This window comes from Lithobates pipiens, unplaced genomic scaffold, assembly GCF_037356315.1.
Source record: "Lithobates pipiens isolate NorthernLeopardFrog02 unplaced genomic scaffold, aLitPip1_a1.2 Scaffold_16, whole genome shotgun sequence".
NCBI classification, from domain to species: domain Eukaryota; kingdom Metazoa; phylum Chordata; class Amphibia; order Anura; family Ranidae; genus Lithobates; species Lithobates pipiens.
The window spans coordinates 531,180,874-531,202,284 of NW_027507748.1; the positions used below are offsets into that span (position 1 = coordinate 531,180,874).

General features: G+C 45.5%; 1 protein-coding gene across 11 annotated transcripts in view; it reads right to left on the reverse strand.

Moving 5' to 3' along the window:
• ENOX1 (ecto-NOX disulfide-thiol exchanger 1) overlaps window positions 1–21,411 on the reverse strand; it is a 784,997-nt gene that overhangs the window by 249,259 nt on the left and 514,327 nt on the right. For all 11 annotated transcript variants that reach the window (XM_077483208.1, XM_077483202.1, XM_077483205.1 and 8 more), the window contains one exon: window positions 7,554–7,685. In XM_077483208.1, coding sequence (XP_077339334.1) covers window positions 7,554–7,638 — 85 coding nt within the window. In that variant the 5' untranslated portion in view covers window positions 7,639–7,685. The remainder of the gene's footprint in view (window positions 1–7,553; window positions 7,686–21,411) is intronic.

A 21,411-nucleotide genomic window follows, 5' to 3' on the forward strand; every position in this document is an offset into this window, starting at 1 on the left:
GGATAAAATACAATGCTAATTCTACATAAGTTGCTTGATTGAAATTAACTTGTATGTTTTAATTCATCATATCCCAAAAGAAGTTTAAAGAACTATGCCTGCTTTTACTGTATGTTTTTTCTGCTCTGATAACAAAAGCAAAAGAAAATATAGGCAACACTGCTCTGTGTATTGGTTTGAAAAGAGCATAAAAATGTATATATACGTTACTGACAATAACCTGTGACTTTGTTTTATCAGCGGCTCTGAAATGGCAAATCTCACATGAATAGATTCGCTGTGTCCTACATTGTAAGTACGCTGTCAGCGTTGTAAAAGGCAAATTATTTTATGCTTGGAACCAACCTTGTCAAATATGACATATCAAATGCAACAAACACTGACTGTTCAACCAAGGGGATGTGCTGACAGGTGAAAGAGAAAAAAGTCAGATTTATGCAATGATGTGACCATCTTCTGAATGCACCAAGTAAAAATGACAACAGATAACGAGTTAAATAACGGGGTTGGAAAGTTTTGAGCCTTCCTTCTGTTTTCCGTTGATTGTGCAAAAGTAAGCCTCTGGCTAGGTTTGCCAGAGATGCCAGTTTACCTGACAAGAGCTACACAGCAGATGCCAATGCTTTTATTTAATCAATGAAGTTAGCAACAAGTTCAGCTTTCATATAAATATATGAAGGGAGGGGGGCAGGAGGTGAAGAGGGAGAGAGGGGGGAGAGGGAGAGAGAGGGGGAGAGGGGGAGAGGGGGAGAGAGGGAGGGTGTAGAGAGGGGAAGGAGGGGAGAGAGAAAGGGGGAAAGAGAGCGGAAGGGGGGGAGGAAGAGAGGGAGAGAGAGAGAGAGGTGGGAGAGAGGAAGAGAGAGGGATAGGGGGAGAGAGGAAGAGAGAGGGAGGAGTGGGGGAGAGAGGGAAAGGGAGAGAGATAGGGGGGCGTAAGAGAGAGGAGGGCGAGGGAGAAGAGAGGGAAAGGGGCGGAGCTGGAGGAGAGAGAGCGGAAGTGGAGAGGAAGAGGGAGGGAGAGAGGGGGAGAGGAAGAGAGAGGGATAGGAGGAGAGAGAGAGGGGGAGAGATGAAGAGAGAGCGGGGAGAGAGAGGGAGGGGGAGAGACAGAGGGGGAGAGAGAGGGAGGGGGAGAGACAGAGGGGGAGAGAGAGGGAGGGGGAGAAGAAGGGGGGAGAGAGAGGGGGAGAGGAAGGTGGGAGAGAGAGGGGGAGAGGAAGGTGGGAGAGTGAGGAAGAGAGAGGGGGAGAGAGAGGAAGAGAGAGAGGGGAGAGAGGAAGAGAGAGGGGTGGGGAGAGGAAGAGAGAGGGGGGGGAGAGGAAGAGAGAGGGGGGGGGAGAGGAAGAGGGAAAGGGGGAGTGAGGGGGGAGAGAGAGGAAGAGAGAGTGTGAGAGAGAGGAGAGAGGAAGAGAGAGGGGGGAGAGAGAGGAGAGAGGAAGAGAGAGAGGGGGAGAGGGGGAGAGAGGAAGAGAGAGAGGGGGAGAGAGGAAGAGAGAGAGGGGAGAGAGGAAGAGAGAGAGGGGGAGAGAGAAAGAGGAGGTGGGGGAGGTAGAGGGAGTGGGGAGGGGGAGGGAGGGAGAGGGGGAGAGAGGGGTTGGGAGAGACACATAACTGTAACCCCAGGCATAGTCTGTCACAGGATTTCTCTGTACATATTAATCTTATTATTCCCATGTGTTCAATTATAAAAGTGGCATCTAACCTGGTTTCAGTAACAATCACAATCTTCAAAAGAGTAATTTACAACTGTTTTTCATTTTCTTCCTATACATAAAACATTTTCCATTCTCTTTTTATACATAAAACATAGTACTACTGTAAATTTAAAGTACATCATAAAACTTTCAAGTCAATGTCTAAAAGGCATTGTCATGTTTATATTTTGAACTATTCAAGTATGTTAAAAAGCTCTTTTATCTGGAATCCCATATACCCAAAAGCCAAGTATAAAACTGTAAATGATTTTGACGTCCCGTTATAAAATCATGTATAAATTATATCATCTAGAACAAAACAGACATGTATTTAAAGGGGAATATTATCTTTTGACAAATAATTTTGAAACAGAAAAGTATAAAAAACGGGTATATATATATATATACATATATATATATATATATATATATAAAGTAAGTTTGTTATAATATAATAAGAACTGCTCACCTGGGGGCCCATTTAATACTTTCTTTAAACCTGCCAACTTTGTCCGTCAAAATAAACCTTCTAATGTGCCTGGAGTGTGCATGTTCTCCCTGTGTGAGTTTCCTCCGGGTAGTCCAAAGACATGCTGGTAGGTTAATTGGCTCCTGTCTAAATTGGCCCCAGTATGTGCATGTATGCATGTGAGTTAGGGACCTTAGATTGTAAGCTGCTTGAGGGCAGGGACTGATGTGAATGCACACTATATATATATATATATATATATATATATATATAAATATGTGTGTGTGTGTGTGTAAAGTGCTGCTTAAATTGACAGCGCTATTTAAGTACCTAAAATAAATAAATAACTAAATGTCACTCAGAAGTGAAGGCTCTAGGACTGCAAATCTGCAATAACATGATTGTTTATCTCCTGATTTTAGAAGCATGCTCCTGAGACTCAACCCTTCTTTTAATGGTTTTGTGAGAGTGGTAGGGAAGGTAAAATGATAATGTTATCAGAAAGTGGGAGTAGCTGAGCGCACCTCCTGGAACATAGAAACTGACAGTGTAGGTTACATGAACCTAGAGCCAAGGATTACGCAGTTAGTGGAAACATATTTGCAGAAATGAGCATCAATGGTTAGGTCATTTTCTACTATATGCATGGCTAATATATTTTTGTAGGAGTTTTTTGTACACAGGTCGATGCCTGCAGCTGCAGGCATCATTCAGATATCTTCTTTTACAGCCGACAATTCTGTGCACTGTAAGAACAATCATAGCGGCAGTTCAGCCGCTTGATCATTCTTATAGGCGTCGGGAGTGGACCCCCCCTCGCTCCGATGTTTCTTCAGGCTCGCCCGTACGATCGCCGGGCTGGAGAATCCGCTGCCGCTGGATGTTGATCATAGAGATTTCCAGTGACCAGATGGTCCCCAGTCATCCCTATGACCTTCGGAGGCCTGGATGCAACTCATGACATTGTGTCCGCTCGGAAGTAAACAAAGCCGGGAACTCGGCTGGAAAGAAAGAGATCATTCAATTTTTTTTTAATCTCAATGTTTCCAGCCTTGAGGAGAGATGTGGGATCTTATACACCCCACATCTCTTCATAAAGAGGACCTGTCGCGCATCATTCCTATTACAAGGGATGTTTACATTCCTTATAATAGGAATAAAAGTGATCAAAAAGAAATACATTTAAAAAGAAAGTGTAAAAATAAAAAAAATTTAAGTAAAATAAACAATAAATAAAAAAATTAAAAGCGCCCCCGTCCCCATGTGCTCGCGCACAGAAGTGAACGCACAAGCAAGTCGTGCCCACATATGTAAACGGGCGTCCAAATCACACGTGAGGTATCGCGGTGTGCAGTAAAAAAAATTTTTTTTAATTAAAACGTCACCTATGGAGAGTTTTAAGTACCAAAGTTTGGCGCCATTCCACAAGTGTGCACGGTTTTAAAGCATGACATGTTAGGTATCCAATTACTTGGCGTAACATCTTCTTTGACATTATATAAAAAAATTGGGCTAACTTTACTGTTTTATTATTTTTTTAATTCATGAAACAGTTTCCCCCAAAAAACGTGTTTGAAAGATTGTTGTGCAAATACCTTGTGACATAAAAATTTGCAACAATGGCCATTTTATTCCCTAGGGTCTCTGCTAAAAACAATATCTAATGTTTGGGTGTTCTGAGTAATTTTCTAGCAAAAAAAATATGATTTTTACATGTAGGAGAGGAGTGCCAGAATAGGCCTGGCATGGAAGTGGTTAAAGTGGTTGTAAACCCTTACATATACCCAGTGAAGTGACTGGCCTTGACTGTCTGTGCCTATTTATCTGCAGTCTTCCCTACACTCAAAGTCCAGAATATATACAGCTAGTCTGAGCTATCAGAAAGAACACTCTGCAAAGTTCAGCAAGGAGAGCTCTGAGAGCTGATTGGAGGGAAGAAACACACATCCTTTCGCACAGCACACAGGGACAGAGATAAGGGTGTAAATCAGTTGCAGATCCCTCCTGTCACCTTTTTTCTCTCGGTGTCAGGAAAACTTGTCAGAAGTGATTCATGCTGATAGCAGAGGAATGAAGCAGGACACAGGAATGACACTTAGTGCTCTGAACTGAAACAAGTACATACTATAGAGGTATATGCTTTGTTCAGATTTAATGTCTGAGGTTTTAAGTTTTCAAGCCTGAACACTTGGTCAAGTAGGTGACATTGCTCACTAGATTGTGTCTGTAATTTTATTGTCATTGATATTTTAACAAAATTTGAATTACAATTTGACAGTCTTTTGTACTGTTGGAAAACAACATGGTACGCACTAGAATTCTCCTTTAAGTACAGGATTGAAAAGGCATATGCACAGCCGGTCAGTTAAGTGGCCAGCTGACTAAAAATTTATGATTATGCTTAAGTTTCCACTATTGCGACCCGAAAGTCAGGCGATTTTTGCCGCAATTTTACTGCTATTGTTGCCACGATTTTGATGTGACTTGAAGCAATGCCTGTGTATTCTTGAGGTCTATAGAGCTCAAGTCGCATCAAAGTAGTACAGAGACTATTTAGAAGTCACTGTGACTTGGAGTCGCACAGATATGAACGGTACCCATTGGAAATCATTGGAATGCGACTTTGCAGTCCCAAGTCGTATGACAAGTCGCACTAGTGGAAACGTAGCTATACTTTTCATTAGAGCTGGGTGGGTTAAGTTCACAGGACATCCAATTTGCATGACAGTAGCTGTGATCGGCTTTGAATGGAGCCAGTTCACACAGCTCTGGGGTGGCTGCGGTCCACATTGGAAAAGGGTCCTGTGCGCCTTTGGTTCCGTTTCAGGTCCGAATTCAGGCAACAATTCAGACCTGATTTGCACCTGAAATGGAGAACAGGGATGCACCGGACCCCCTGCTGCGAGGCGCAGCTAGTGTGAGCCCAGCCTAATGGTTTCTGAACTTTAATTGAAATCTAAGGCCGCGTACACACGCGGGGACTGTCTGCCGAAACTAAGTTCGTCAAACAGTCCGCTCAAACTTTTGAATGAACGAACACGCCCACACACGGCACTTTTTGAGCGGACAAATACGGCAAACTTTGTTCGTCGTACTAAGTCCGCGCAACTTTTGAAATGAACGGACTCGCCCACACACGAGGCAACAGTCCGCTCATTTCGAGCGCGTGTGCAGGTAGGCGGGGCCCGCAACGGAGACGTCGCGGGCTCCGCCGCCTGGAATGTACTTAAAGGGGAACCCCAACGCCGAAAAAAATCGGCGTGGGGGTCCCCCCAAAGTCCACAACAGACCCTTGTCCGAGCACGCTACCCGGCCGGCCAGGAAAGGGGGGCGAGCGAGCGCGCCCCCCCTCCCGAGCCGTACCAGGCCGCGTGCCCTCAACATGGGGGGTGCCTTGGGGAAGGGGGGGCCGCGTGGCCCCCCCACCCCAAAGCACCTTGACCCCATGTTGATGAGGACAAGGGCCTCTTCCCGACAACCCTGGCCGTTGGTTGTCGGGGTCTGCGGGCGGGGGGCTTATCGGAATCCGGGAGCCCCCTTTAATAAGGGGGCCCCCGGATACCGGCCCCCCACCCTATGTGAATGAGTATGGGGTACAATGTACCCCTACCCATTCACCTGTAAAATAAAAGTACCCAAAAAAAAAACACAACACACGAGATAAAATATTTTATTGCACAGCTCCGGGGGTCTTCCGTCTTCGGGGGTCTTCTCGCCGGACTCCTCCGCTATCTTCTTGTAGCTCTTTTGCAAGCGGAGGAGTCCGGCTTTCTTCCTCCCCGCCGCCGGCCTCTTCTCCCGACTTCGGGGGTCTTGTCCCCCTCTTCGGTTCTTCTGCCGGGCCACCGCGCCTTCTTATAGCTCTTTTAGAGGCGGTGGCCCGGTCTTCTGTCGCCGCTGTCGCCTTCCGGTCGCCTTCCGTTCTTCTTCTTGTTCTTCTTCTTCTTCTCCAGGAGATGTTGACACGTCGCTCTCTCCGGCCGGAATGCCAGAGCCGCGCTGCGCGGCCACTTATATAGTGACAATGGGGCAGTGTCACATGGTATATGTCACATGGGTTGATGTCACATGGGGACTATGACATCGTAAGGGGGCGGGGTCACCATGTGACCAACCCACGTGACATATACCATGTGACACCGCCCCATTGTCACTATATAAGTGGCCGCACAGCGCGGCTCTGGCATTCCGGCCGGAGAGAGCGACGTGTCAACATCTCCTGGAGAAGAAGAAGAAGAACAAGAAGAAGAACGGAAGGCGACCGGAAGGCGACAGCGGCGACAGAAGACCGGGCCACCGCCTCTAAAAGAGCTATAAGAAGGCGCGGTGGCCCGGCAGAAGAACCGAAGAGGGGGACAAGACCCCCGAAGTCGGGAGAAGAGGCCGGCGGCGGGGAGGAAGAAAGCCGGACTCCTCCGCTAGCAAAAGAGCTACAAGAAGATAACGGAGGAGTCCGGCAAGAAGACCCCCGAAGACGGAAGACCCCCGGAGCTGTGCAATAAAATATTTTATCTCGTGTGTTGTGTTTTTTTTTTTGGGTACTTTTATTTTACAGGTGAATGGGTAGGGGTACATTGTACCCCATACTCATTCACATAGGGTGGGGGGCCGGTATCCGGGGGCCCCCTTATTAAAGGGGGCTCCCGGATTCCGATAAGCCCCCCGCCCGCAGACCCCGACAACCAAAGGCCAGGGTTGTCGGGAAGAGGCCCTTGTCCTCATCAACATGGGGACAAGGTGCTTTGGGGTGGGGGGGCCGCGCGGCCCCCCCTTCCCCAAGGCACCCCCCATGTTGAGGGCACGCGGCCTGGTACGGCTTGGGAGGGGGGGCGCGCTCGCTCGCCCCCCTTTCCTGACCGGCCGGGTAGCGTGCTCGGACAAGGGTCTGTTGTGGACTTTGGGGGGACCCCCACGCCGATTTTTTTCGACGTTGGTGTTCCCCTTTAAGTCCATACCAGGCGGCGGGGCCCGCGACGTCTCCTTCGCGGGCCCCGCCTACCTGGAGACGCGCTCGAAATGAGCAGACTTTCCTCCGAGCGGGAACAGTTTGCTCATTTCGAAAGTGGCCTACACACGGGCGGACTGTCCGCTCAAACCAAGTTTCAGCGGACAGTTTTTCGGAATTTCCGAAAAACTTTGTTCGTCAAACTGTCCGCTGAAACTGTCCGCTGAAGCCCCACACACGAGTGGACTGTCCGCTGAAACACTGTTCAGCGGACAAAGTTGAGCGAACAGTCCGCCCGTGTGTACGCGGCCTCACTATATTGCATGATGCAGTATAATAAAATATTAAAAAAAAAAAACCTTTCCAAAAATGCAAGCTTTCAAGGATATAGATTCTGCACATTAATACAATGCTACAACATCATCATGTAAAGTGGATTTCCTACCTGTTGCCATTTTTGCAGGGTGTTTCTGTTCAGTGCTTTCAACTATGGATACAGCTCTTAAAGCATTGTTATCATTCTGAGACATGAAAGCTGTTTTGTTAATTGAAGATTCCACTAGTAACTCGTTAAACTCTAAATGGAAAGAAAAAAAAAAGGGGAAATTAAGTTACACAATACTATAGGCAAAGAGAAAAAAAAATGAAAGCAACTATTTTGTCCCTTGTCTAAACATTCATCCCCTAACCCTTTTCAGCAGAAATCAGGTGATTTCACTGTCCCATATATAAACCCTAACAATGAACTGTTATTTCAAATCTAATACTAAAAGCATTTTAGTATATCTTATTGATCATGGCAAAAAATAATAATAAAACTGCTAATACTGCCAGAAAATGAGTTTGATCTTGTTACCAGATTACATTGAGAATAAAAGAACTTCACCCCTGTTTTGAGGAAGAGGTAAATGTCCAAAACCACTTCCTGTCCTAGGTCCTAGGGCAGTGATGGCGGACCTTGGCACCCCAGATGTTTTGGAACTACATTTCCCATGATGCTCCTGCACTCTGCAGTGTAGTTGAGCATCCTGGGAAATGTAGTTCCAAAACATCTGGGGTGCCAAGGTCCGCCACTGTCCTAGGGTAACAATCCTGCTCATCCACAGACACAGAAAAGTGCTGGCACACTAGTACAGCAAGTATGTTCTTACAGGACTGCCAGGTGAAACATTTACTAGCAGTTAAAGTAGAACTATAGGCAAACCTTTTTTTCATTTTGGATAGAGTATGGGAGGGTTAAGATTCCTGTTGGTTTATTTTCTGCCATCTGTGTCCCATTGGGGAGATTTACCTTCACTTTATGTCCCATAGCCAAAACAGGAAGTGAGAGGAAATCCCTTCAAATTAAAGCGGTAGTAAACCCGCTGAATTTTTTTTTCCATACCTGTAAGGGAAAATGCATAATGAGCTAGTATGTACCGCATACTAGCTCATTATGAAATACTTACCTTAGAACGATGCCCCGACATATCGCCTGATACACGTCGAGGGAGCTGACATGCTCCCTCGGCATGTCTTCCGGATATCGCGGCTCCGGCGCTGTGAGTGGCCAGAGCAGCGACATCGTCACTCCCGCGTATGCGCACGGGAGATTTCTTTCCGGCAGGGTCCGGCGTCTGCCGGGCTTCCAGCTGAGAACCCCCTGTGCGCATGCGCTGCTGCAGTCAGCGGCTCATTGCCAGGGGAATATCTCCTAAACCATACAGGTTTAAGAGATTTTTTTTTACCTACAGATAAGCCTCATTATAGGCTTACCTGTAGGTAAAAGTAAAAAAATAGACTATACAACCACTTTAAGGGAATTCCTTTGGGACCCCCAGGTCACCAGAACTAGTGTTCCCATTGGAATATTTCCCCTCTATTACTTTTCTGGGGAAAATCCAAAATTTGGGATTTTCTTTTAGGCCTCATGTACACTGCAGCTGGTAGACGATTAGGAGCATTTGGGCGTTTTTTTTAGCAAGCCCCTGAACTCTTCTCAATGTTATCTTATGAGTACATATACATTGAGTCATTTATAGTAGCTTAGAAGCAGTTGAGGTTAGAAGCATTTTTTTTTCAGGGTGGTAATGCTTCAAACGTCAAACGCTTGTAACAGCGTGTAAACGCCGTAATTCACATTTATAAGCATTTTCAATGTCAAAACCAGACTTTCCAGAAGAGAGAGAAAGAATTTTTATTTTTTTTCCTGCATTGTAGCCATTTGGGAGGGTCTACTGATCTGTAAATTCTGTTATCAGTCATAACCACTTCTAAACGCAAACACACATGAACGCTGTAAATTGTGCATAAACGCTGCAAGTAAAAGTAGCAAAATTTATGTTTTTAAACGCTGGTTACTACCCTGTTTCCCCAAAAATAAGACCTAGCGCGACTGTCGGTGATGGCTGCAATAAAAGCCCTACCCCCTTAATAAGCCCTATTGTTTCCCTGAAAATAAGCCCTACCCTGAAAACAAGACCTACAAGGACTTTAACTAGGGCTTATTTGGGGGGTAGGGCTTATATTGCAGCCATCACCGACAATCACGCTAGGTCTTATTTTCAGGGAAACAGGGTAGCTGTCAAGTTCCAGCATTCAGGTGAAGTTTTCAAACGTCCTGTGTACATTAAGCCTTACATTCACTTTCAATGATAATGGTAAACAGAACAAATATATAGGGTGAATCACCGTAACGGGGGCACAGACAGCAATAAAAACTGACCGGTGTTCTAATCTATCTCCACTTAATGCAAAACTAAAGAAAAAGTTTTGCCTTTAGTTATAGATAAACATTGCTGATATCAGGTAATTGCAAGAATACAATTTACTGTGTGTTTTCAGCAAACTAGCTTGACTGGTTAATATTCATATGCATTAAAAAAAAAATATGACATGTTTGCATTTCTACCTAGTGGTATGCAAGTTTAAAACACTAAAAAATAAGCTGCCTGATTCATGAAAGTGAACAGCCATGACATAAATCCTGAAAGGAAAAGCTTCGATTAAAGGGTAAAAATGAAAAATAAAAGCAATAAGACGCCGACAGGCATGCCAAGCAGCATTTCATGACACACAACACAATGAATAGTCAATGTGTTTAGAATAATCCTTCCAACTAATAGTGCCAGGAATCTGACATTCCAACCGTTGTCATCCTTCCCAGAATGGCTAAATTCTGGGTTTGTAGAATGCATGAAATTGCAACTTCATATTTGGTGTATAAAAACCATACAATGCTAATTATGGAGCCTCAAACTGATTATGATTGCAGGCTTCTCATTTTTGCACTTTTGGAACATACTCCCACCTCCCACATAAGTCAATAGACAGAAATACGTTTCATGTAGATAGCAATCTATGGCTTGGCAAACAATACAAAAAATATAGCAAAGCAATAAATAATGGGCCTGGAATACAACACCATATATTATATATATGTAGCGCTGGGCTCCTGAAGAGCATGCGCTATGTTTTTCAAAGTTAAAACTTTACCCAAACTACAGTTTGGTTTGGGTCTATTTGTCTAAATTGGACTTCTGTGTCAGTCTGACTGGACTGTGAGATGTTCAGCCTGGCCACAGGGAGGCACTGTCTCAGGTGTAAGGCGTGGAACTATGGTCTGGCCAGGCGCTTAACCAGTTGCCGACCGCCACACGACAATGTACGTCGACAGAATGGCACGGGCAGGCATATTGGCATACATGTACGTCCATGCCACCCCCTCGCGATCGCTCCTGATGAATGAAATGGCAGCATTACATCACTTCCTCTCCTGTAATGTAAACACAGGCAGAGGAAGTGATGTAATCTCTCCTCGTGTCGGTCTTTTTCGTTCCGGCACCGAGGAGAGAGGATCAGTGACTTGCACCTAACACTAAACTACACAGTAGAACACGCCAGGCACACTTTCACCCCCCGATCACCCCCCCAATCACCCCTGCACCCCCAGTCACAGTGACACCAATTGCATTTTTTATTTTTTATTTTATTATTGCATTGGTGTCATTTGTGACTGCAATAACTGTTAGGGCAGTTAGGGTTAGCCCCCTTTAGCTCTAGGGTACCCCCTAACCCCCCCAATAAAGGTTTAACCCCGTGATCACCCCCCGTCGCCAGTGTCACTAATAAGCGATCGTTTTTCTGATCGCTGTATTAGTGTCACAGGTGACGCTAGTTAGGCAGGTAGGTATTTAGGTTCGCCGCAGCTTTTTATAGCGCCAGGGACCCCCATATACTACCGCATAAAGCCCCCTGATTGCCCTCTAGTTAACCCTTTCACCAGTGATCACCATATAACTGTTACAGGTGACGCTGGTTGGTTAGTTATTTTTTTATAGTTTCAGGGCACCCGCCATTTATTACCTAATAAAGGTTTAACCCCCTGATCACCCGGCGGGTGATATAAGTTTGAGGGTCAGATAAGGTCTGCGTCGCCCCAGGCAGCGTCAGGTTAGTGTCAGTACCGCTAACACCCACGCGCAAAGCATACACCTCCCTTAGTAATATAGTATCTGATCAGATCTATATTAGCGTCGTCAGCAGTTTAGGTTTCCCAAAACGCATTGTTAGCGGGATCAGCCCAGATACCTGCTAGCACCTGCATTTAGCCCCTCCGCCAAGCCCAGCCCAGCCCACCCAAGTGCAGTATCGATCGATCACTGTCACTTACAAAACACAACACACATAACTGCAGCGTTCGCAGAGTCAGGCCTGATCCCTGCGATCGCTAACAGTTTTTTTTGTAGCGTTTTGATACAGTGGCATAGCGAAGGTACACTAGTGAAGAGGCCTACACGTTTCTGAGCATGACAGATAGTGAAGAGGAAGTCACTCATCTGTCAGATTCAGGCTCAGAATACGATCCTGTAGAGGACAGCGGCTCCATGACAGATAGCTCTGGCGAAGGAGATGAGGTCCCTGTTAAGGGCAGGTGTACCCGATCCCGAATTTTTTCTGTTGTTCAGGTGCAGGAACCGCAGGTCCCTCGTATGGAGCAGAGATGTACTAGAGCCGCTCATCCTTCTGGTGAACTGGCAAGCACCAGCGGCCTAGTACACCCTGGACGGACATCCAGCACTGCAGTAGCACGTGGTGACGTGGCGAGTCCCATAAGTGCAGTTCAAGCTGGCGAGGTGGCAATCACAAGTAGTGTCCCGCTGCCACCAAGACGAAGACAAAGACAGGCCCGTCGTACCCATAGTGCCCTTCCTGCAGAATTCGCCAATCCTGATTGGGTGCCCACCACTTCTGCAGAACCCGTACTTCCCCCATTCACTGGCCAACCTGGCATTAACGTGGAAACAGTTGATTTTACGACACTTGATTTTTACTCACTGTTTTTCACCGAAGATCTCTATAGATCTATTGTGGACCAAAGCAATTTGTACGCTGGTCAACACATTGCCACTGTTCCCCAGTCCGCCCTTGCCAGACAAGGGAAACCAATTACGGTTTCCGAATTTAAGATCTTTCTGGGCCTCTCCCTCAACATGGGCATAACCAAAAAGAGTGAGTTGCGGTCATATTGGTCCACTGACCCAATTCACCATATGCGCGTGTTCTCTGCTTCCATGTCCAGGGCACGATACGAGCAGATTTTGCGGTTCATGCACTTCAGCGACAATGAACTCTGTCGTCCTCGTGGAGACCCTGCATACGATCGGCTCTACAAAATTCGGCCCCTCATAAACCAATTCAACCAACGTTTTGCAGACTTGTTTACTCCCCATCAAGTTGTCTGCGTTGATGAGTCCCTGATTAAGTTTTCTGGTCGCTTGTCATTCAAACAATACGTTCCCAACAAGCGTTCCAGATACGGGGTCAAGATGTATAAGCTCTGTGACAGGGCCACAGGCTATACACGTAGTTTTATGGTTTATGAGGGTAAAGATAGTCACGTAGAGCCGGAGAACTGCCCTGACTACATAGGAAGCGCTGGCAAGATAATGTGGGACATGGTGTCACCCTTATTCGGAAAGGGGTACCATTTATATGTGGACAATTATTACACGAGCGTGCCACTGTTTAGTCACTTGTTTGATCAGCAGATTGGAGCATGTGGCACTGTGCGACCTAATCGCCGGGGCTTTTCCCAGCGGCTTGTAGAGTCTCGTCTTAGGCTGGGGGAGAGCCTGCTTGCGGAGTAATAATTTGCTCGCTATGAAGTGGAGGGATAATAAGAATGTTTTCGTTCTTACCTCCCTTCATGCAGACACGACGGTCCAAATTCCTACGGCGACTGGTATTGTGGAGAAACCCCTCTGTGTCCACAAATATAACCAAAATATGGGAGGGGTGGACCTCAATGACCAGTTGTTGGCGCCGTATCTAGTTGCCCGTAAGGCCAGACGCTGGTACAAAAAAGTGTCTGTTTATTTATTCCAATTGGCTATGCTGAATGCTTATGTGCTACACAAAGCTTCAGGATGGACTGGATCCTTCCTTAAAGTGGTGTTGCCACCAAAAAAATAAAAGCTGCTTAAAATTCGTAAAAAAAATAAAAAAAAATAATTGGCAAAAAAAAATTTTTTTACTCACCTCTAAATACCGGTTGCTAGGGGGTCCCTCGTAATCTGCCTTCTTCATTGCCCGGGCTGGTGACATCACTTCCCCTCACGCCGCACATTCACCTGGGACCTGTCATGTGTCCCAGGTGACTGTACGGCGTATCACGGCGCCCTGCGCCGCTCGCGCATGCGCAGTGGGTGCCCGGCTGTGAGTATGCATGACGGCGCCGCGAGCAGAGCGGGGAGCGAGGGGGGGCTTCGTTCCCCCGCATCGCTGGACCCTGGGGCAGGTAAGTGTCCTATTATTAAAAGCCAGCAGCTGCAGTATTTGTAGCTGCTGACTTTTAATTTTTATGTATACCCTTAGAAATCCTGAAGGCGGTGCTTGGCTCTCGGGGCCCCGTACGCGGCTAGGCTTCCAAAAAGTCGACCACATGTGGTATCCCCGTAATCAGGAGAAGCAGCAGAATGTATTTTGGGGTACAATTCCACATATAACCATGGCATGTGTGAGCAATATATCATTTAGTGACAACTTTGTGTAAAAAAAATAAATACATCTTTTTTTTGTCATTATTCAATCGCTTGAGGCAAAAAAATAAAATATTCAATGGGCTCAACATGCCTCTTATCAATTTCCTTAGGGTGTCTATTTTCCAAAATGGGGTCAGTTGGGGGGGTTTTGTACTGCCCTGCCATTTTAGCACCTCAAGAAATGAGATAGGCAGTCATAAACTAAAAGCTGCGTAAATTCCAGAAAATGTACCATAGTTTGTAGATGTGACAACTTTTGCGCAAACCAATAAATATACAGTTATTGACTTTTTTTCTTTTACCAAAGACATGTGGCTGAATACATTTTAGCCTAAATGTATGACTAAAATTGAGTTTATTGGATTTTTCTAATAACAAAAAGTAGAAAATATCATTTTTTTTCAAAATTTACGGTCTTTTTACGTTTATATCGCAAAAAATAAAAATCGCAGAGTCAGTCAAATACCTTTAAAAGAAAGCTCTATTTGTGGGAAAAAAAGGACTCAAAAATGTTGTTTAGGTACAACATTGCATGACCGCGCAATTACCAGTTAAAGCAGCGCAGTGCCAAATTGTAAAAAGACCTCTGGTCATTGACCAGCAAAATGGTCCGGTCTGAAAGTGGTTAAGTTACTATTTCTCGGAGTCAGGGCAGTGGGAGTGGCCCTCTCGCTGTGCCCTCTGGGAGAGGGTATTTAAGATACAGACGTCACGTGGTTCGGGGTTCTGGTCCAGTATGATGTGCTGATTACTTGGTCCTGGTCCTCCTGACCAGCCCCCAGGAAGGCTATGGCCTGGGGTGCGGATCCATCCGACTTTGATGCCTTGGGGCTGGCTAGCCCGAGGAAGGGAAACTAAAGGAGGATTCCGAGGTGGTTGGGTGCCGTCTCCGTTTCGGGAGAAACCCATTGTACTTCAAGCATTCCAGGGGAGGACTCTTTAGAAGAACATCACGTGTGAGTTTGGTTTTCTTAACAAGAGCCTGGAAGGGCTGAAGCAACCAAGAGAATCGGGTCTTGTGGATATCGCCAAGCTGGCTAAAAGATCCAGGTATCCTACAAGTGTTCTACAGCTTTGTTTCCTATGTGTTCTGCAACAATGTCGGTGATAAAGACTTTGTTCCTGAGTAAGCACCTTGTTGGCTGCTAGGCCTTGTGAGAGAGAGAGAGACTGTACAACCTAAGTGTTCATCCAGCTGCGAATGGCTATTCTCTGGATGCAGTCAAAGTAAGCAAGTTCCTTAACGTCATAGACTTTGACATTGAGAGTACCTGAACTCCTTTCCAACCCTCTGATCCCAAGTTAAAAGACTGTTCAATGGTTGAAGTTTGCAAATAAAATCCATTCAATTGGGTCTATTGTCATTCTCAAGTTACTGGGTCACCTACCACAGGACATCCCCTAGATGTGCAACAAGGAGAAGCGGAAGGTAATGGTAAGCCTAAAAATAACCAGCAGCTCCTGCGGGGGTTAGTGCTACATATATATATATATATATATATATATATATATATATATATATACACACACACACAGTGGATATAAAAAGTCTACACACCCCTGTTAAAATGTCAGGTTTCTGTGATGTAAAAAAAATAGAAAAGATAAATCATTTCAGATTTTTCCACCTTTAATGTGACCTATAAACTGTACAACTCAATTTTACAACAAACTAAAATCTTTTAAGTGGAGGGAAGTAAAAATAAAAAGCTTTTGATTTTATTAAAGCACTCAGTCTTTTTGCGTATGAGTCTATCAGCATGGCACATCCAGATTCTGCAATATTTTTTTTTTTTTGGGAAAACCAACTTTATTAAAAACATGCGGTCACAAACATAGTCAGCATTCAGTAAAACAATCTCATGGAACAGGGTGGTAGCATAGCAGTACAGGCCTATCAGATGTTACAGATTCCTCAGGGTACATAACTAACACAGCATACCGTGTTTCACCCTTATACAATACATTTGTCGTACCATACCCCCCACCCCCCCCTGCACAAAGTTAGTTTCCTCAGCTCCCCCATATTTATTACTCTGTGTCTCACTACCGATTCAGTCTGCCTTTGCTATAGTGAGTCCCTACATTCATCCTAGAGTACACACCAGTTCACATGCAGGTTTCCCCATCGCCTAGCCATCTGTCCCATATTTTGGAAAACTTTTGCAAACATCCCCTGTGTTGATATAGCAATTTTTTAAACGGCAGCATGGAATTGACATCCCTTTTCCAGTCGCCAATAGTGGGAGGGGAACTCCTCATCCACATACGGGCCACCGCCTTTCTCGCTACAAACAGGGTTTCGTGTATAAATGTTGCCTGGTACTTGTCGATATCTACGTCTGGCAGTAGCCCCAAGATACACAGTCTTGGGTTCAGTGCCACCGGAGAGCCCATGACATCGTGCAAAAATTGAACAACCTGTAGCTAGTACGATTGCAGACGATCACACTCCCAGATTTGATGATAGAACGTACCGGGACTGTGACCACAGGCCGGACAACTGGGAGAGTGGTCCGGTCTGAATTTAGCAAGTCTTTGTGGCGTAAGGTATGATCTGTGAATAATGTACAGTTGCGTCAGTCTATCTGAAAGCTTGTGGGCCATCTTCGGGACACTCTCCAGGATTTCATCCCAATCAGTGTCGGTAATGACCCCCACGTCTGGTTCCCAGTTTGTTTTGGCTTTTTGGATTACTGCTACTGTCTTGGGGAGGTGAAGTGTGGAGTAGAGATTGGAGATCAATTTTTTGGAGTCAGTATCTAAGAGTATGCTGAGGAGCGGGGGGCGAGGAAGGGACAGCTCCGTATCACGGAACTGTGCCTTCAACGCATGTCGCAACTGGAGGTAACCGAATTGTAGGCGCCGTGGTAGTGCAAATTCCTCCTGAAGAGATCGAAATGACTTCGGTCCCGACTCCGTCATCACCTGATATAAATGTACCACCCCGTACGATGCCCAGAGTCCTGCATCAGGGAGCTTTTGCAGCTCCACCAAATGGATGTTAGCCCATAGTGGTGTATGTGAATGGATGTGCCCTATATTCAGTTTTCGTAAGGCCGCTTCCCATGTTTTTCGATGATGGTCTAGCATGCCATCATTATATCTACATGGCCGCCTTTGTCCCTGTCCGCCTCTGAAGATGACCTGCAATGGGGTCAGCGTGGGATCACCCGGATCGCCTCCCACCAGGGCTCGATATCTAGAGGCCTCCGCCGTGTTAAAATAGTGCAGATGGGACAACTGTGCTGCAAGGTAATATTCTTGTAAGTCCGGAAGCGAGGCTCCCCCCATGTCCACGGGATTTTTAAGCGTTTGCCAGGCCAACTTATGCCTGCTATGACCCCATACAAAAGTATTGAGAATGCTCTCCAGTTTTTTAAACAATCTAATGGGGAGACGCAGCGGGGCGTGCCAGACCATGTATAGAATTTTGGGCAATAGTATCATTTTCACTAGGTTAATCCTGCCCATGACCCCCAAAGGTAATTTGGCCCAGGCCTGTGTCTTGAGTTTGAGCAGCAAAAATAGGGGTTCTATATTAAGTGTGTAGTAATCCCCCAGGTCTCTTGTGACCTGCACCCCCAGGTATCTAATCTCCCTCACCCTTTGCAGGGGGAGTTCTGGGATGGTCTGTGGTGGTGGAAACTGGTCAATAGGGAGAACCTGAGACTTATCCCAATTTATGCGTAGCCCCGAGCAATTACCCAAACGCTCTATGATGTTCAGTGCTGCCCGAAGAGATGGACCCTGATCAGCCAAGTACAAGAGCGTGTCATCCGCATATAGACCTATTTTGTCCAGCATATTGCCAACCCATAGGCCCTCTACATCTGGAGATGCCCTAATAGCCAAGGCCAGAGGTTCCGCCGCCAGGGCATACAGGAGAGGGGACAGGGGACATCCCTGCCTAGTTCCCCTCTCCAATGGGAACTGTTCCGACATCCACCCGTTGACAAAAATCCTAGCCTTAGGTGACTGGTATAGGATACGTATCCATTTCTGGAAGTTGGGTCCGAATCCAAAGCTACCAAGGCATTCCCATAGGTATGGCCATTCTACTGAGTCGAACGCTTTCGCGGTATCTAACGCTACGACGACCCGTGTGCCCGCGTTGTCATGGCGCGCTTGTAGGTTCATGAACAGCCGCCGTATGTTCATAGCCGTATTCTTCCCCGGCATAAATCCGGTCTGGTCGGGGTGGACCAGAGCCAGTATGACTTGATTTAGCCTAGTGGCCAAGATCTTTGCCAAGATCTTGACATCCACTTGCAACAGGGATATAGGTCTGTAGGAGTCAGGGTACCTTGGATCCTTCCCTGGCTTGGGGAGTACTATAATTTGTGCTTCCTGCATGGACGGGGGGAGGATCTCCTCGCTAAATATGTTATGGTACAATTTGGTCAGAGAGGGGACAAGAACTTCGGAAAAAGTGGAGTAAAATTCTAGAGGCAGACCATCTAGACCCGGGGCCTTAGACTTAGCCAGCTGAGAAACTGCCTCCGCTACCTCCTCACTAGAAATAGGGGCTTCTAGCATCCTAACTTGGTCAGCATTAAGCCTCGGGAAATGTATTGTGTGTAATTCCGTTTGTATGTCTTGCCTCGTGTATGTAAGGTGGGAGCGATATAACTCCTGGTAGAAAGTCCTGAACATATCAGCCACCAAGGCGGGGTCCGTAACCTCCGCACCCTGCGGAGTCCGTAGGGACACCACCACCGGGGGCCTGTCATTCAGGTTCGAGAGGTATGCCAGGAGCCTTCCGGCCCTCTCCCCGTGTTCAAATACCTTCTGTCTGCTGAAAAATATGTGTTGCTTAGCCTTCTCCATGTGGAGCTGAGATACAAGTCTAGACTGTAAGTTAACCTGTCGTAGCCTATCCGCACTGGGGTCAGCAGTGTACGCTTGTTCCATCTCTTGTAATTTGGTCGCGGATAACTGCACAGCTAGGCCCGAGGAGCGTTTTAAGCGATCAATTTTTCTGGACAGTAACTCTCGAGCAAGGTCTTTAAACCCATCCCATTTCGTCGGGTCAGTGTAAGCAACTTCAGTCTCGTCCAGTACATGGCTAAGCTCTCCTGCAATGGCCTCTATAAGATTCTGCAATATTTGCCCACTCTTCTTTGCACAAACACTCCAAATCTGTCAGATTGCAAGGGCATCTCCTGTGCACAGCCTTCTTCAGATCACCCCACAGATTTACAATCGGATTCAGGTCTGGGCTCTGGCTGAGCCATTCCAAAACTTTAATCTTCTTCTGGTGAAGCCATTCCTTTGTTGATTTGGATGTATGCATTGGGTCGTTGTCATGCTGAAAGATGAAGTTCCTCTTCATGTTCAGCTTTCTAGCAGAAGTTTGAAGGTTTTGTGCCAATGTTGACTGGTATTTGGAACTGAACATAATTCCCTCTACCTTGATTAAGGCCCCTGTTCCAACTGAAGAAAAACAGCCCCAAAGCATGATGCTGCCACCACCATGCTTCATGGTGGGTATGGTGTTCTTTTGGTGATGTGCAGTGTTGTTTTTGCGCCAAACATATCTTTTGGAATTATGGCCAAAAAGTTCAACCTTGGTTTCATCAGACCATAACACGTTTTCCCACATGCTTTTGGGAGACTTTGCATTTGCATTTAGCTGGGCTTGGATGTTTTTCTTCATAAGAAAAGGCTTCCGTCTTGCCACTCTACCCCATATCCCAGACATATGAAGAATACGGGAGATTGTCGTCACATGTATCACACAGCCAGTACTTACCAGATATTCCTGCAGCTCCTTTAATGTTGCTGCAGGCCTCTTGGCAGCCTCCCTGATCAGTTTTCTTCTTGTCTTTTCATCAATTTTGGAGGGATGTCCAGTTCCAGTTTTCTTTGTAATGTCACTGTAGTGCCATACTTTCGCAACTTGATGACAACTGTCTACACTGTGTTCCATGGTATATCTAATGCCTTGGAAATTCTTTTGTACCCACATGCGAATGTCAGGAAAGACCTACTAGAACAGCTGAACTTTATTTGGGGTTAATCAGAGCATTTTAAATGATGGCAGGTGTGTACTGACTCCTATTTAATATGAGTTTGAATGTGATTGCTTAATTCTGAACACAGCTACATCCCCAGTTATGAGAGGGTGTGCACATTCATGCGACCACATTATTTAATTTTTTTATTTTTACTTCAACCCTCTAAAAGATTTCAGTTTGTTTTTCAATTTTATTACATCACAGAAACCTGACATTTTAACAGGGGTTTGCACACTTTTTATATCCACTATATTATATATATGCACTGGCTGGCAGGAATGTGGATGTTGTGTATGTGTCACCTAGGTCTCTCCCCTACACATGGTGAGGGGCTCCAAAGTTCGTGACTGATATAGAGAAATCAAACTTTGTTTTTTCAGAACCTCAATAAGACTGGTCCTAGAGTCTGGAGGCTTTGTAGAGCTTTAGATGGGATAAAGTCTTAGCTTCTAGGTCCACATCTTACCTGGCAGCCAAACCATGTTATCAATCTCCATTTACTGATGCTCTGATTTACTGTGGGAGCCTGCTGCTGGGTGAAAAGACTGATTGCCGACAGAACACTAAAAAAGGTACCTGGGCGGCCTGTTTGTTTTAGTGAACTCATTAGGGGGCAACCTGCTAGTAAAGAACTGACCTGCGTTTGCTTAGTAGGTTGTAGGAGCAGATGTTTGAAACAGTTTACTGCCTTGCTGATAAAATGTAACAGGACAAACCTGCTATAACTCTTCCTATGTTTTTGTCTCCTGCATTGTTTATCAATGCCAATATTAACGGAGCCTGTCCCCCCTAATATATATATATAAATAGATATATACACACACACACACACACACACACACACACACACATATATATATATATATATATATATATACACACGTATGTAAAATGTGAATACATATCTCAATCTACAGGTAGAATTAAAAAAGCAAAACGGTTCTTCTTACTACTAATTTGGACATTAATTTTCTTTCAACTCCTACACTTTCATTATAAAAGTCTTAATGATCATTCAGCCCTGAGAGTCTTTGAAAAAATCCTTCAGATATAGTTTATTATGGGTTCTGACAAGTCTTGCTTAAATATGTATACATCCTATTACAAAGCACAGCGGGGATATTTTCAAAAGTTATAAATTAAATGGCTTTATCTACCAAGGGAGCACATTAATCTGAAAACTCAGCTATTAAAGTTTACTTAAAATTCTAATGAAAAATGTTCAGGACTAAAAGACTTCTTGAACTAAGATAATAATGCT